Below are 18,242 nucleotides of genomic sequence, written 5' to 3'. Positions count from 1 at the left end.
TCAGCTGTGAAAGGCAGCCTGTGTTTAATTTAAATATTTGTAAAGCATGTTAATGTAGTTTTAAGAGAAGACAGAAAATACACGTAATGTGAAAATGGGTGGATTCATAAACACATGATAGATTGGCGTTAGTTTGGATGAGTAACTAAATATTTAGAATAGAAAATCTCTAGGGTCCACAGAACCAAACTCAAAAAGGAGTAAAAGAGTTTGAGAGATCAGCTGGGGAATAAATGCTATTCTGGCGTTTGAAATTCTTAGGAAAATATATACTTCCCTACCATAAATGTTGAACTAAAGGTGACTGTGTTCATTATTACATGAAAGCTATGGAAGGGCACCAGGCTTAGTCTTCTCTACCAGATTGTCCTTCCCAAAGCTTATGCAGATAATTGTTTACCTGGCTATTTCTCTACTTGCTTTTATGGGTCTTGTCTGAAGGGGAAAGATGCCCATAACCAGTGCTTTTTTTCTGGGGGGGACGCAGGGGTATACATACCCCTAAACAATTTGTGAATCTTTGTACTTTTGTCAATTTACTGTATTTGTTTTTCCCAATTTGAACTATAAAATGGTGATTTTCTTGAGTCAAAATGAGAGTACCCCTAAACATGTTTTAAGTGGGGGGGGGAGTGCTGCCCATAACGCCTACAGAATGCACATCTTCCCGCCCACAAATTTCCAGAAGGGGAAAACATTCAACCTTCCTCTCTCTCACCTACATCTTCAGAAGATGCAGAATAGATCTTGAGCTCCTTCCACACTAACCACATAATCCAAACCCAAGACCTGCCTGGATGAGAGAGCTTGGATTTGATGGATCTTGGGCTTCCATGTATGGTTACACTTGCCCTTCCCTGTCTAAGTGGGTGCTCAATCCAAAAAAGGGGCATTCTGGGGAGTAGCTGGGTCAAGGTAAGGAGAGATCTACAGGTATTACAAACCCCTTTCAGCTTGGTCACATGACCCAGCAGAACCCAGATGCCAAAAAGGGTGGTATATAAGTCAAATTCCTTCTGATCAGAGTTGGGAACAGGGGTAACTTCTGCTGGCTGGCTTAGGTTAGGGTTTTCAGTAGTCAGTGGGAAGCCAAATAAAAAAGTGCAATATTGTGCTGTAGCAATGCCCTTCCCTGTGCCAGGTTTCGTCCGTAATGCTTACTCACAAACAAGTTCTTCCCATCAAAGGTCCTTGCAATATTACTTAAAAGCATCGTTATAGCTTTTGTCTCTTTTACTGGTTCCTGTACAATGTGATCGGGGAATTATTGATGAGTTTCCTCTTAATCTACCCCTTAACTAATGAGCTTGACAGAAAAGAGTTTAATTACTGTTTTCTTTCCTCATTATTTTCCTTGTCTTTCTTTTATATTGAAATAGCAGGACAACAAGCTGGCTTCTCTGCCCTTTGTGCCATGGATAAGCTGAGTCTATGTGTACTTCCTAGCACGGTGTTACCGATGGGCGAGTCATGCGACTTGCCTGAAGCTCCTGCTCCTAAAAGATGCAGTTATTAATTATATGGTTTAATGAAACAATTATATAAGACTAATGACTTAATTAACAAAGTTTAAATGGGAAACATTAACCTTTTGTACACATTTCTATCCTGATCCAAAGGCACTGAAGTTGGCAGCCCGAACATTGCCATTTTTAGTTGGATGTGAGCCCTATTGACATCCAATAGGACTTCCTTTAGGACTGTCAGCTGGGGTGGTCCTGTTTGTTTGCTTTCAGGCCTGCTGCTGAGAAAACAAGGAGAAAAGCCATCCCTGCCGCTAAACTATTTATTCCCTTCAGCATTTCCCTAGTATTCTGTACATTATAGGAGAAGTAACACCTAAAATGGTAAGCTCTCCCCTTTGGATCCACTCCCTCCTAGACTTGCTCTGGAGACCAAATACCTGACCCCAGCCATGTACCAGAATTTTTTTATTTCAAGAGCTGGCAATGCTGATTTTATTTCCAAATAGGATTTTATTTCCTTGCAATATGGCATTTGGAAAATTTATTTTTTGTTATGAATTTGTATGTTTCTAAGTACCTTCATTTATTTAAATAATTACTCTCTTGGGGCACAGTATAATTACTCTCTTGGGGCACAGTAGCAGGTCTCTTGAATCACACTAATGGGCTCCGAGGACACAATTGGGGGGGGGCAGCAGGCTTAGTAAGAACAGTCACTCCTGACTCACATTTTGAGAACTGCGAGTCTAAAATGGTGTGTCCACTTCCCCCTTCCTTTTCTCAAAGTGAAGGAATCGTATTCTCATTAAGGCAGTATATCATGATGGATTTTCTGGCTGTTGTTCAAGTGTAAACAAACATCATATTTTCCGTTTTGATTGTTGATTTGTAATAAATTGAGGCTATCCAATATTGAATGCCAAAGGGCCTCCTTAATGAGTCATGGATCAGGATGAGTGTATCGCAATAACGTACATTTGTGTAATATTTTTTCTCTAATCCATAATCCTTCCAAAAGAAATGTGAGATTTCTGGGCTCAACCAGTTTTAGCTCGGGCGTGCAGTTCATAACATAAACTCTGTCACTATTTGGCAGAAAAGGTTTCTCAGTCTCGGCCAGGCCGGGGAAGGATGATGGTAATGTTATTCTATACATGTGTATAGTTACATCATCCCATGCTTATTGGGTTACTGACCTCTACTCTCGCACTTCTGTGTCTTTCCATTGCCTATCTCTCCCTTCTTTTGTCATCTCCTAATAAGATGCACGTGTTAGCATCTTCTGGCACTAAGCAAAATGATGTGCACCTTGTGTGGGGAGCAGCTCGTGAACAAAACTTAGAAATGCATGTTTACACTGCTGGGCCAGTTTCAATGTTCTTGTATTAATTTACAAGGCTTTTGATGACTTAGGTCCAGGACAGCTAAAGCACATCCTGATCCCTTATATCTCTGCTTGTTTACGGCGGTCTTTGGGGAAGTCCCTGCTAGTGATTATAAAGGAGGTTGAGCATTGTACATCTTTCCTACACTTGTCAGGCATCATGTCTTACTATATCCACCGAAGTAAAGGTAAAGGTAAAGGGACCCTGACCATTAGGTCCAGATGTGACCGACTCTGGGGTTGCGGCGCTCATCTCGCATTATTGGCCAAGGGAGCCGGCGTACAGCTTCCAGGTCATGTGGCCAGCATGACAAAGCCACTTCTGGTGAACCAGAGCAGCACACAGAAATGCCGTTTACCTTCCCACTGTAGCGGCACCTATTTATCTACTTGCACTTTGACGTGCTTTCGAACTGCTAGGTTGGCTGGAGCAGGGACCAAGCACTGGGAGCTCACCCCGTCATGGGGATTCGAACCGCCAACCTTCTGATCGACAAGCCCTAGGCTCTGTGGTTTAACCCACAGTGCCACCCGCGTCCCTATCCACTAAAGTAGACAATCCAAAAGCAGAAGTATTAGAAGTGTCTTTTAATTATATATCTTGAGAAAAAAGTGGCGAATCCGGGTTTCTGCCTTAAGACTTGAACTCTGAACAGTCTGAGTTTGCAGGTTGAACCAGAGTGTGAACAAACTTTTCAAACTGGGGGAACCCGGCCAGATGGGCGGGGTATAAATAATAAATTATTATTATTATTATTATTATAAAGTAGGAAGAGGGGAGTACTTTGGAGAACAAATTAATGGGTTCCAGAACACAGTGCTAAATGGAAACAGAGGGTATAGAAACTGTATCAAATATGGCTGTGAGCAATGCCTGCATGTAATACTATCTGGGGACACTATGAATGCCACCTTGAGCTACATCATAGAACCAATGTGAGTACTCTCTGTATACTTGTGGAATAAGGCTGGAAGTATTTGCACTAGGATGGATCCAGATGGTAGTGAGACAAAAGGTGTGTTCAGGAGTTTGTCTGAATGCTCAAAGTGTGGGTGATGAACAGGGGACACATGCAAGCCCCAGCCCCAAGGGGGCGGGGCTGGCGCACATTCCGGGGGTGTGGCGCACTGCCCACAGTGCCGTGGCATGCGGCCTGGGGGCGTGGCACCCCACGCAGGCTGGGGGCAGCCGCGATGGCACACCCACCCCACTGGGATCGCGCTGCCGGGGGCGGTGCGCTCCCCCCACACTCCTCTTCCTCTGCCGCTTCCCCCATCCACACTTAGAGCATGTATGTGAACATCCCTATAGTTTGTTTGAATACAGGCCCACAAAGTGGTGGTAGCATGTTCATTTTTCCTTTCTCTCTCCCTCCCTTTTTGAAGCATCACAAAATTAATATGGTATCTTGAAACTTGTTTCATGCTCCAGCAGGTAGGCTGAATTTAGATGGATGTGACTTTCATTTTACCAGGCAATTCCTCTGAGCTATAATTAATGCAAGCACAGTGATTAATAGCATAATTAATTGCTGGTTTAGTCGCTCCGATTATGAGCCTAAACAACATCATAGATACTCTTGAGCATAAGTAGATTGCAGGCATGCTAAATCAGACTATACATCACCATTTAGATCTTCACATTATTTCCAAGCCATTGTCTAAATCAATAGGAGTCTCCTAATACAGGTCTGTACAACTTGTGACCACCAAGATGAATGCAGCACTTCAGCCATGTATTATGGTTGTCTTGCTCCCCTCTTTTTGGCAAACAGGTTGGTGGGAAACCTAGAAGGTTTATGAAGTTGCTGGTGAGCCACATCCTTCAAGCTCTGATCACAGATTGTCCATTAACTCAAAGAGGTTAGAGACAGGGCAGGTGGTTGGATGAGCAAAGACAGCAGTTTCATAGAACCAGGTGGAAGCCTATCAGCCCCTTGTGTCAGCTGATCCCTGCTATGCTAACAGTAGCACAGCCACCTCTCATTCATCTGTGGTGGTGATGCCACAGAGCAGCAGAGATGAGGTTAGACGGTCCTTCCACTAGCAAGCTGAACAAGTAGAACAAGATGACTGGGTTCTACTGCTAGAGTTCCAGGTTTGAGACACCTGGTGCCTTGTGGGAAAAAGTACAGGCAGGAGACGAGCATTATCCAAATATAGTATCAGGTATACATTCCTGAGACTCATACATTCCTGAGACTCGGTCAGTTGCCCCAAACAACAGAGTCTGGCAGTGCTTTTTAAATCTGAACAAACTGATTGTGGTATAAGGGGTGTAGCAGCATCACACCCCCTTTCATCAGATGCATATACCATTAATATCTACAGAGAAGCAAACCCTTTCTTCCTTCCACACTGCTTTCTTGATCAAAACTGCCCTTAAGCCAATACTGCTATTTACTACATAGCACATAAGAAGTAATAATACAGTATTGGACATGGGTGGCCAAGACACAGTTGATCAGGCATGGGGGCCTTAATGTGACACCCCCAAGCCTCTCTAGCAGGGCTTCAGGACTTTTCCAAAGCCACACCCCTCACCAGCTCTGCATCGTCCTTACATGTTTTTGCATACCTGCCAAGTGCCCTGGGAAAACAGGACACCTCGTTTTTTCACGTGAGATCACGGAGGCCATTTTGGGTGCTGTGATCTTGCATGCTCTCACGCTGCGCTCTTGCCCCCTGAAAAAGTGCTCTTTGGGGAGTGAGAGCAAGGTGTGGGTCCTATGACTTTCTCGGGAGCATGGGTCTGAAAAAGTCGGACGGTATGGTTTTTGCCTGACTAGGATGTGTTCTTCAACTCTGGCGCTTCTTGCGTGCCTGAGTGGAGTGAATGATGTATGAGTATGATTTGATTTAATCTTGTAGTAATTGCACAGAAATGCAGAACAGCTGCTATCAGTTCCATTGTTTAGCTCTTTGACCTGCTTTTTGGAGGGCAGGGGGAAGAACCCATCTGTCTGCTTGTCTTTTGGAATTTATACCTACCTACTATTCACCCCCATCGTTCTGCCCAGACGCTGAGGTCCAGCTCCAAGGGTCTTCTGGCGGTTCCCTCATTCCGAGAAGTGAGGTTACAGGGAACCAGGCAGAGGGCCTTCTCGGTGGTGGCGCCTGCCCTGTGGTACGCCCTCCCATCAGATGTCAAGGAAATAAACAACTATCTGACTTTTAGAAGAGACCTGAAGGCAGCCCTGTTTAGGGAAGTTTTAAATGTTTGATGTTTTATCGTGTTTTTTAATATTCTGTTGGGAGCTGCCCAAAGTGGCTGGGGAGACCCAGCCAGATGGACGGGCTATAAATAAATTATTATTATTATTATTATTATTATTAATTTAGGTGATCAATTGCTTCACACACCAGACAAAGTGTGTGACTATGAAAGCATATGCCACAAATAAATTAAGTGTGATAGTCTTTAAGGTGCCACAAGACTATTGAATGGACTCTGCCAGCTTTTAGCCATAGTTCAAGTCCGCTGAATGCATGTATTCAGCCAGATATTTCTTCTGCTGCACCAAAAGGTTTGTCATGGAGATTTTCTTCCTGGTTGTCTTAGTTAGGCTGTCACAACAGATTGAGAATCTTTTAATCTTCATTATAGAGCTAAGGAATGAAAGCAACTCCATGGCTATGCAATGCATACACTTCTGCAACTCAGGTATCCAATTAAACTCTGAATAATATTTTATTTTAATTACTAGTTTTGTGACATGAACAAGGTATGAGAAAGTGTGAAGAACATATACCCAATCAATTAAACTTTTATTTAACAGAAATCCAGAGGAGCTATGTCACATGGTTTTTTTTCTATTAATGGATGATTAACCTTGTTCAGTCTGAAACACCTTTAATGAGCCTTTCAGGAATAATTAGTAGAGGCAGCTTATTGCTTCACATGCTTGGAAGGTCCTAATAATTCAAAGAGAGATAACGGCAGCTTCCAGACAAAAAATCTTAAACCAAATTGTAGGGTTCTGGGCTGAAAAGAGTTGGTTGTTATTATAATTTTATCTATGCCCTATGTATTTAAAAAATATGATGACCTGAAATGTTGTTGTTGTTGTTTTGGAAAAAAGGAAATAAAAAAGCATCCAAAAACCCTGATTCCTGTAATATGAAAAATTGTGGAATACTGAAGGTTTAACATTTTCAAGACTGCCCCCCCCAAATTCTCTCACCTCTTCACTTGGTAATTTGGCTTGCATGGGTGATACTAATTTTGGCTCAGATATACAGAAAATCTGTGTGGGGTGAAGAATCTGAAATCCTCTATCTCGTTAAGGGTGTAACTCCGTAAAGACAAATACTATTTTTTTCCATGAAGAAATGAACATTACCAAAAAAATAAAAAATGTCCACCAATTGTGGAATTTGAAAGCTCTCGGGCCAAAGGCTGTGTTAATAAGAGACAGTACACAGCTGAAAAAGAGAAGTAATGATGCATGTAAAGTTTTTATGCCTGTTCCATTTATGCTATATAATTCCTCTGTGATTGAATAAGTCAGGACATATGGTCAGCTTGTGTAGGCTGTTCAACCTCTTCCTTGCTGAGGTAATAGCTGGCTATGCCATCACTCTAGCTAATCCCGCAGATGGATTTTAAAATTACCTCACTGATGTGGTGACTTTCTTCCTCTCCCATGCTTTGTATACTTTGAAACAGATTCAAAAACTATCTCCTCCTCCTACTCTGCTTTCAGCATATTTCGATAGTGGACAGCAATGGACTAATGCATTAGTGGACTAATGCAGGCATCCCCAAACTGCGGCCCTCCAGATGTTTTGGCCTACAACTCCCATGATCCCTAGCTAACAGGACCAGTGGTCGGGGAAGATGGGAATTGTAGCCCAAAACATCTGGAGGGCCGAAGTTTGGGGATGCCTGGACTAATGGCTCCTATCCCAAAATAACTGCCATTGTTCCTTATCTATGATGTATTTGCCTTCAGCGTTGTTCGCTAAAGTAGTTAGACCACCAACTTGGCATGGTGTCCAATGAAACTAGGGACGTCCTATATAATAATACTAATACTAATAATAATATTTATGCCCCACACATCTGACTGGGTTGGCCCAGACACTTTGGGCAGCTTCCAACATATATAAAAGCACGATAAAACATTGAACTTTAAAAAAGTCCCTATACAGGGCGATCTTCCAATGTCTTCTAAAGGTTATATAGTTACTTATCTCCTTGGCTCGGGGGTCGCATAACTCCATACCCTCCAATGAATACAGGGACATCCTAACATAATCTCCAACATATCTCCAATGGAAATAAGGACATCCTAAGGAAAAGCCCAGGTGGCGCTGTGGACTAAACCACTGAGCCTAGGGCTTGCTGATTAGAAGGTCGGCGGTTCGAATCCCTGTGACAGGGTGAGCTCCCGTTCCTCGGTCCCAGCTCCTGCCAACCTAGCAGTTCGAAAGCACATCAAAATGCAAGTAGATAAATAGGAACCGCTATAGCGGGAAGGTAAACGGCGTTTCCATGTGCTGCTCTGGTTTGCCAGAAGCGGCTTAGTCATGCTGGCCACATGACCTGGAAGCTATACGCCGGCTCCCTCGGCCAATAATGCGAGATGAGCGCACAACCCCAGAGTCGGTCACGACTGGACCTAATGGTCAGGGGTCCCTTTACATTTTTAAGGAAAAGCAGGGCATTCTGGGATCAAATCAGAAACTGGGATGGCTTCTGGAAAATGGGGACCCTTGAAAGGTGTGAGCTGCGTGCTGCCCACCATGTATGTATTATGGCCTGCTGGTTGCCTGTGTGATCCATGGTCCACACTTCTCACACGTATATACACACAGGCAGCTCCTAGGGATATATATCATTGCTTCTACTGCAAGTGGAATTGCCCGTAAAGGGTGCTCCCAGATAGGGGTTAAGGAAGTCATCCAGATAGCGCAAATGGGTTGCTGCCAACAGGTTTTCATTGCTCTGACTTAAAGGGATATTTTCCTGAAGTAGGTAAATCTGGATTCAGTGTGTTTGTGTGCGAGGGCAGGGGAGAGGAGCGGGGAGGCTGGCATTTTAAGTTTGTTGAAAAAAGTGTGCCGAGCTGCCCACGAAATCCTGACATTTTAGAAAGATGGAAGAGCAGCAGCATGGCTGTCAATACAGGCAGAGATTGTAGCAATTCTCTGTTCTTCTAAAAAAAGAGAGGGAAAAGGTCAGACTGAGAAAAGACAGAAGAAACACAGGGGAAATACAGGAGGACAATGGTTCGAGGACAGCGACGGGTCTCTGTCTGACTTTTTTCTATATTCACTGTGTAGCAGAGACAAGGAACTTATTTTAATAGGCTATTTATGTGCTTCATTGCGGGGGCGGGGCGGGTTTTTTCGCTCAGTAGTGAGGACTCTGCTTTACATGCAAACGGTCCCAAGTTCAACACCTGACATCTCCAGGTAGGGATAGGAATAACCCCTGTCTGAAACCTTGAGAGCTGCTGTCAGTCAGTGTCATAGCTGCCAAGTCTCCCACTGAAAAATGCGGGATCAGCAGTGGTGCGGCACCGGCAGTCGCTTCCACGCATGTCCGGACATGCATAGAAGCGACTTCCGGTGCCGCGCTACCCATGTCTGGGCACCGGAAATCGGGTGGCGCCAGGGCCCAAAATTGAGCCTCCCACAGGTAGGAAATCCGGGGGATTTACGGGATTTTTCCGAATCTGGGCTGCTAGCGGGAAATGGTTTAAAATACGGGGGTTTCCCGTGAAAAACGGGAGACTTGGCAGCTATGGTCAGTGTAGACAGCAGTGGGCTAAATGGGCCAATAGTCTGTCTCGATGCAATGCAGCTTCCCGTGTTTCCATGTTCCTACCTAGCTGATCAATTCTGAGTTTCTTCTATGCATCCATACATTTTCTGGGTGACCTCAAGACACAGCCTCTTTCAGCCTACACTGCCTCACAGGGTTATTGGAAGGGTAAAATGGGTTCTGGGGGACTCTGTGTGCCATCCTGAACTTCTTTGAGGAAGAACAGGATATAAATACAATAACAATAATAAAGTATAACGATACTATAAAGGGGACATTCCAAATAAATATAGATGTCTGCAAACATCTTTATTTACCCAACAAGGGGATTTGGGTTTACAATATTATTTATTTACAATAAAGAACCAACCGCATTTCTGCTCCACAACACTTCTGTGGTCTACTTTCTGCATGCATTAAAGAGAAAACAACACTCGTGAGTTGTAAATCTGAGTTCTCTTGCCGTTTCACTTCAGATATTTACAACATACAGATAAAGTAGCAGAAGACCCATTGCACAGATGGCCACAATCAATAAGTCTACACCAATTGTCGTTAAATGAGAATGTCAGCTCTGAGTTTTGTAGCTCAACATTGGAATCTATCGATGTTTGCTTGCTTGTATTGTATTTTTCTATTCCTTATGTGCTAGTATGAATTCATATCAGGAAAAGTGAATGAATCATCAAATTAAATTATTAATAAGTGAAGGCTTTGTTTTCCTGAATTAAGCAAGGAAACAAGCAAAATGACAGGGGTTTCCTCCCCCACCAATGATGGAATTCTACACCATGTTTACGTGCATTTCTCTTATTTATTTATTTCCCAAAAGCTTAAACATTTGTCAGTGAACGTGCCCAAGATAGGGCTGTAACCTCAGAGCAATCTTGAAAACCGTTACAATAGAGATGGTTATATTTTTCTTGATCCCCTGTTATTAAGGATTCACATTCCTGTATATATAGATATGCTGATCTTACTGTTCCTACTCTGAAGAGATTCCATATATGACACCCTCATCTCATCACACGCAGGATGCCAAAGACAAAATTATTACTGTCCTGCAAAGCTACTAATCGGAATAGCCATTGCACTGTTATTAAAGGAAGAAGCAGAGATGAGGAAGAACATACTGATAGACAGGCGAGACTCAAAAGTGAATCCTGATTCAAATCATTAGGAAGCTGGCATTAAAGGATTTATGCTGCTCGATCATCATTCAGTTATTCGGCATCATCAGCCATTCATATATGCCCACTGCTTTTAGACATGACAGTTAGATGTGGCCAGACAAACGGGGGCTATGCCTCTCTACCATTGCTAATATCAATCACAATGTATTTTGTATATTTAAACATGAGAAAGTACTGAGATGGAAAGCCCCCCAAAATGGGTAATTTCTCTTGCTAATGGACTGTGAGGAATATTCTGGGGTGAGCACCCTGTCTGTCAGAAGCTAAGTGAGTCATTTGACAGGATAACAAATTGGCTTCTCCATCCAGAGGTGATACACTAGAAAACGAAAAAAAGAGCAAATCTCTCCATAATGGACCTTCTGGAAAGTGATGCATTATGAATGGCAAGCAGGGAACCAAAACACATTTGGGTAGCTATTGGATTTGTGGCAGCAGGAGCAGAAGCAACAACAGCATCTGAGGCCTGGAGAGCGGACTTTTCAAATCACCCACCCATCCGCTCTCAAACTTCCATTCATTTGGCAGTGACTTTAAAAAAACAACAACCACATTGTGTATACTTGCTTACTGGCAGCCACCTTGGAGGCCTGCTATCATGCCAGGCAAAGAGGTGGGATATAAATGAAGCAACTCCCTGGTCCAAACCCATCTTTTATAACTAAGCCTAGGTACATATCGGGACCCAGGTGGCGCTGTGGTTAAACCACTGAGCCTAGGGCTTGCTGATCAGAAGGTCGGCGGTTCGAATCCCTGTGACGGGGTGAGCTCCCGTTGCTTGGTCCCAGCTCCTGCCAACCTAGCAGTTCGAAAGCACGTCAAAATGCAAGTAGATAAATAGGAACCACTACAGCGGGAAGGTAAACGGCGTTTCCATGTGCTGCTCTGATTTGCCAGAAGCGGCTTTGTCATGCTGGCCACATGACCTGGAAGCTATACGCCGGCTCCCTCGGCCAATAATGCGAGATGAGCGCGCAACCCCAGAGTCGGTCACGACTGGACCTGATGGTCAGGGGTCCCTTTACCTTTACCTAGGTACATATAACTGGCATAGAGTACAACCAGGGCTTTCCCCCCCAGCCAGAACTCATAGAATCATAGAGTTGGAAGGGACCCAAGGGTCATCTAGTCCAACCCCCTGCAATGCAGGAATCTCAGCTAAAGCAGACATGACAGATGGCCATCCAACCTCTGTTAAAAAAAACACCTTCAATCAAAGAGAGTCTTCCACCTCTCGTGGGAGTCTGTCCCACGGCCGAACAGCTCTTACTGTCAGAAAGGCCCCCCCCAAAAAAACACGTTTAGTCGGAATCTCCTTTCTCATAACTTGAAGCCACTGGTTTGAGTCCTACCCTCCAGAGCAGGAGAAAACAGGCATGCTCCTTCTTCCATGTGACAGCCTTTAAGATATTTGAAGGTGGCTATCATGTCTCCTCTTTTCCAGGCTAAACATACCCAACTCCTTCAAGCACTCATTGTAAGACTTAGTTTCCAGACCCTTGATCATCTTGGTCACCCTCCTCTGCACACATTCCAGCTGCTCAACATCCTTCTTAAATTGTGGTCCCCAGAATTGGACACAGTACTCACTTCGGGCTCCAGAACTCACTTCTGGCTCCTCTCAGGTGGACACCATTATAAGAGAATAAAGGAGAATCCTGCTAGATCAGACTAAACATTCATCTATTCCATCATTCTGTTTTCACAGAATAAATATCACAGAAAGGCACTTTTATTGGACAAAGAAATCTGCTGTAGACCAGGGATGGGGAACCTGTGGCTCATTGGATGTTGTTGGACTAACTCCCATCATTCTCACCATGACCAATGGGCAGGGATGAAGGGAATTGTTGTCCCAAAACATCTGGAGGGCCACAATTACCAGACCTTTAGAAGGCATCTCAAGGCAGTCCTGTTTAGGGAAGCTTTTAATGTGTGATGGATTTCTGTATTTTAATGTTTGATGGATTTCTGTATTTTAGAATTTCTGTTTTGTTGGAAGCCGCCCAGAGTGGCTGGGGGAACCCGGCCAGATGGGCAGGGTATAAATAATATATTATTATTATTATTATTATTATTATTATTATTATTATTATTATTATTATTATTCACACGTTTCCCATCCCTGCTGTAGATGGAAATGACTGTGCTTGCTGCTTATGACATCTTCATTGCACTGCCCAAGATGAACCAATGAATCTGGTGAAAAACTACGCTAGTAGTGGGTTGCATATTTTGTCTCTGTTACTGGGACTATACAGATATATTATAAACTTCTCAATGTAGAATGCCCACCATGTGGCACAGGTTGATCACATGGCAAGACAAAGACCTAATGGTAGTGCTGGCCTGGCAAAGGACCCAACCAGTCCCCCTAGTTTTTGCAAAGCAGAACGGCTCACAGGCAATGCATTCCCTGGGAAACAAGAGGAACAAAAGCAGCAAGACCCTCATTTCTGCAAGAATTAATCACATAGTTCACGGACAGCCCTTTCTCAAATGACTAAACCAACAGTGATCTTGTGATACTTCCTTTTTTAATGGCAACCCCCCCCCACAAAAATAAGCAAAGGGTTAAAATATATCCATTATCCTCAGAATGTTTAGCACATGCTGTCATTTCTTCTGGGAATCAGTTCTAGCGAATCCTTGTTTGTGGAGCTGCATGGCCTGATCCTCACATCTTTGCATATTGTTAGCGCCAGTGATTTATTATGAATGGCAACTACCAGTTTCTTAGGATTGTTACTCACGTGGCTGTCTCTTCTTTCTCCTTGACCAGCTGTGCCTCTTCCTGTTGTGTTGCCTCAGCAGGTTTGTCAGCTGGAGGGGGCTCGGGTTCTTTTTCTGGAGGCCCTGCTGCATCTAAAACCAGATGGTTGATAATAACCGTTAAGGCATTTATTACAGAAAGCCGATGTCAGAAAAGCTTATGATGGTTGTTGGCACACAGGTTGAAGCAAGGCCAGAAACTGAGTACCAGGTAGGTGAAACAAAGTAGGCACTCCAAGAAGGGAGTGATAGGAAAGTGATGGAAAATATCATAGCTGGGACTGTACAGGTACTGAGGAATCAAAGGAGGTATATCAGAGAGGAGCTGGATGCTAGCAGACCTGTTCCAGGCCAGGCCCTTGGAACAAGACCGTCAGATTGGAAAGTGGCAGAGATCTGGTACAAAAAGGGGGAAGTAGCTTTCAATTGCTGATCGTGGTACACCTGATGATAGATTCTATCTCTGCTTTCCAGAAATACAATTTATAGATGTAGTGAAGTACCTGCAATTTGCTCATTGTGAAAGCACAGTGAGTGTATAGGCTAGGCTAGAATGCTAATACAGTGGTACCTCTGGTTGCAGACGGGATCCGTTCCGGAGGTCTGGTTGGATCCCGAGGTTTCCGCAACCTGAGGACCACTTCTGTGCATGCACGCGAGGCGAAACCTGGTAAAATACTTCCAGGTATGCTGCGCACGCATCCCAAAGTTTACAGAACCAGAGGGTTACGTAAATGGAGGTTCGACTGTAAAGGGCAGTGCTCTCTTGGAAGGAACCCTCTGTTGGAAACAATCAAATCCCAAGCCAGGTTTAAAGATAATGAGTGACCAGAAGGTGGAGAGCAAGCAATATAGTGAGCAGGGGCCTAAAAGTTGCCCATCTGGACTTCAGATTGAGCAGGCCACCTGATCGCAATCTGTTAAGGGTGCTGGGAATGGCAGCTCTGGGGGGATAAGCTTCAGTTCCAAGGATTCTTTGGGAGAAGTCATGTACTTTAAATGTGTGGTGAAGCTGATGACTGACTAGGAATTTGAACCTGGCTATATTTGGTCCTAATTAAACATTCTAGCTACTTTAATTACAGGCATAACTGGAAAACCAATAGGATGTGGCCCTTCAACTGCACCAACTCTTATTTTTATTAAAAAGTTGAACTCATTCTGGTGTATTTATTAGTCACTTTTCTTTTTTTGAAAATAAAATGACATTTCTCCCAGAAACCTGGTGTTGGGCTAGTTCAGGAACTTTTGAATTTTCAAATAGTTTTGGTTTAAAAGATTGAAGAGATAAGATTGGAAATCGTGGGCTCAAAGAGCCTGGAGAGGTTCCCCCCCCCCGCTTTCCAAATGAATGTTCATAGGAGATGGTGAAATTGAGAATATCACCCACAGGTATATCATGACTTAGTCATACTGACAGAGTGATGTTTATAAGAAATGATTATTGTCACACTAATAATTGCTGTTGCATTTCATTGCTTTTCTTGGATTTGTGTTTCCACAAAAAGCATGTAGAGCAGCCTTAAACAAAACAGTTGTTAATATAGGTATGAAATGCAAATTTGAGGGTGTGTGTAAATGAGTCACTGAGAAAGTGTCCTTTAAGATGACATTTAGCTATCTTGAGATGATTAATTTCTATAATTAATTTTCATTGGTATTTTAATTTTAATTTTTTAAAATAAATACCGGTAGGTACCATCGTCATTGTGATACCATTGTGATACTTTGCCTAAAGCGCAATGTGGCAGAATAGTGCCTGATGATTATTCCGGTTCATCATGGGTTAACCTATCACTCCCATGATAGGCAGGTGTTCCCTGGGAGGCGGGGCTAGACGGCGTTCTATAAGGAGGGGGAACAACAGTTGAAAGGCAGTTGGGGGGGTTCCGGTTTCCGCCTGCAGGAATGGCGGACCTGTTTTCCATCTCTCTGACCTTCGTAAGGAATTTGGCGGTTGCTAGGGGAGTAAATGGCAACCCCCTACCCTCTCCGGGGGTTACGGAGAGGGGCCGCTGGCCCGCGATGCCCCCAGACCCACTCCGACTGTTTTTGGAGTGGGGGGAGCTTGGGCTGAGCACTTACGAGGGCCAGGACTCCCGGACGCTAATCTGCATGGCGGGGATTTCCATGGTTAAAGAAGATAATTAGGCTTAAATCTATGGACATACTTCAGAAGGAGGGGAAGAAGCGCTGTTTACTGCTGAGAAATTTATGCTGCTGAGGGAGAGGAGTCAAAGACTGTACTGCATCTGGAAGAAGGATTGATGGGGACGGAGCGATAAGGGAAGTGAGTTTTTATTTTTTTTCTTCATATATGTTGCCTCGTACCTTCCCGGACGCGATGTCCTGGTTTGTTTGGAGTGAAAGAGAAGCAAAAGACTGTGTGAGTTGAACTTTATAACTGTTGTTACTGAGCATATTTTTTAAAGATGTGGAGTTGCCGATGAGAAAAGCCCCCCCCCTAGTCGGACGGAAGGAGTTCTGGACGCGTTCGGAGGATTTATGAGCTGTGACGCACTTTAAATTGGAGCAGCGACCTGAAGCTAAGTTCAGCTATAGGGCAAGGAGATCCATTAATTTACCAAGAGTTTATGGTTTGATGTTTGGGTCTCCTGCCTGGAAAAGCTGTAAATTTTATAAAGATCGTAAATCTTCATGGCTATGAGAGAAAACGAAAGTGATTTGAGCTTTTTAAGATGGCGCTGCTTCGAGCTGCTTCGACGCAACAGGGAGCTCCACTAAGAAGATTTATGGGGAGGCTGGACTGATTAACTCACACAGGAGAAAGAACATCTGTGAAACTTTGTTTGATATTTATCTCAGCAGCTGGGAAACAATCGGATGAAAGTGGAAAACATCTATGTGACTGTAAGGGGAAGATCTGGATTATTATGAACTTGGAGGACGATTTGAACTTTAGAAAAAAGACGGCAGTGGACGGTTGCGAGGAATTCCCAATTTCTTGAAGCATGGGAACCCAAATAAAAAATTTTTTAGATGATTTGGCATAACATTCGGTTTGATTGATATATATATGTGTATAATTTGAAATATTGAATGTGATATAATTGGTTTTAATTGGAAAATTAATAAAAATATTTTTTTTAAAAAAAATGAAAGGCAGTTGGGGGTTGGCAGTTGGGGAGTGGAGGGTTGGAGAGGGAGCAGGAGGTTAGGTTTGGGTGGATGGGAAGAAAGGTTATAACTGTTATTATCACGATGCAGGAGATGTATTAACATGTCTGTATTATATGAAAAGAAGATATGCACTTTTAAGAACCAGAGAAATCCATGTTTTCAAGTTAAATAATAAAGTTAAATGTGCCTAAAACGTTTGTGTACTCGGGCAGTGTCTCAGTACCTTCAGAGGTGTGACTAAGAGGCGAGAACAAAGCTTTCCTGTGGAAGAGGAAACTGTTTGCTTTTTCTCCTGTCATACAAAGGGCTGGTTAGTGAAGCCAAGGGAGCCACATAGTTGCCTAAGGGAGAGGCAAATTGTAGCAGTAGGGATCCATGGGAGGGAGACCCCACTGGTGGCAATAGGTTTTGAATGCAGAGCCCTGAGGTACCCTGGAGACAAGTCCAATTTGGACACTGGAGGTTTATTCCCGTTTGTATGGAAGCACAGGGAGAGCCTCTGTTGTTAAGGCAGTGAGGGATGGGAAACGGGGAATCCCTCACATTGGCATATTCTTAAGAAGTGCCAAGAGTTTGTCACTGTCAGTCAAAAAGTCTTGATGACAATTACTATTATTCACACCTAAAGAGTTTGCTTGCCAAGTCAAAATAGTTGTTTGAAACAAAAAAAACTCTTGGGGGGAAAACATAGTCCATAAGTAACAAGTCAATATTGGTTTACAACCTTGAATTCCAGTGATTGAATGATATCTAAAGGAGCATATGAAAGGCTTCTCAGCACTTCCCACAATTATTCACAATGCAGCCTGAGAAACCCCTCCTCAAACTCAATGAAACTGTCAGAACCACATAATCTAATGCACTCTTTGCTTGGAAGGAAGTCCCATTACGTTCTTAATCCTTTCTGGAAAAGTGGGTGGAGGATTATAGCTTTAGAGGCACTTGGATGCTAGTCAATGTCACTATTTGTGTGCCAGTTTGGGTACAATATGCTTTGTTTGTGGCAAAGTTCTTAGAATAATTCCTGTGGGCTCCTATGAAGGGGGTGTGGTACAGTGAGTAGAGTGCCAGATTTCGACGTGGAAAATGGTCCAGGTATGAAGCTCCTCTTTGGCAAGTCTATTCTGTCACAGCCTAGCCTATTTCATAGGTGGGTTGTGAAGCAAAAAATGTTCCTCTGAGTCCCTTGGAAAAAAGACAGGCTATAACTGTAGCAATAATTTAAAAAATAAATAAACCTAGAAGGTATAAATTTGTTCCTATATCTCAACATTACACATACTTCTGTTTAGGAATTCAAGCAATCTGAAACTACCAAACCTCTTCATTTTACCAATCAGTTCTAATGTTAATTGCTGACATTAATGCTGATGAAATGTATTAAGGAATATTTTATTGTGTTCTTTCACAGCAAATGGAGAAAATGGTGATTAAATCAGATTGAATTGTCTTTAGAAGATTCTTGAGTATTATGGAAACAATAAAGAGAATCAGCTAAGTGTATTCAGTGCAAA

General features: G+C 43.2%; 1 protein-coding gene across 1 annotated transcript in view; it reads right to left on the bottom strand.

Annotated features, from left to right (window-relative positions):
• The window catches only part of CNGB3 (cyclic nucleotide gated channel subunit beta 3), a 65,183-nt gene that overhangs the window by 31,582 nt on the left and 15,359 nt on the right, over positions 1-18,242 (bottom strand). The window contains exon 5 of the mRNA XM_060278193.1: positions 13,569-13,680. Within this exon, the coding sequence (XP_060134176.1) occupies positions 13,569-13,680 (112 nt within the window). The remainder of the gene's footprint in view (positions 1-13,568; positions 13,681-18,242) is intronic.

Source organism: Zootoca vivipara, chromosome 8 (assembly GCF_963506605.1).
Source record: "Zootoca vivipara chromosome 8, rZooViv1.1, whole genome shotgun sequence".
In the NCBI taxonomy this organism is placed as follows: domain Eukaryota; kingdom Metazoa; phylum Chordata; class Lepidosauria; order Squamata; family Lacertidae; genus Zootoca; species Zootoca vivipara.
Note: the sequence above shows the minus strand (reverse complement) of the source record. Positions and strands in the feature narration are given on the sequence as shown.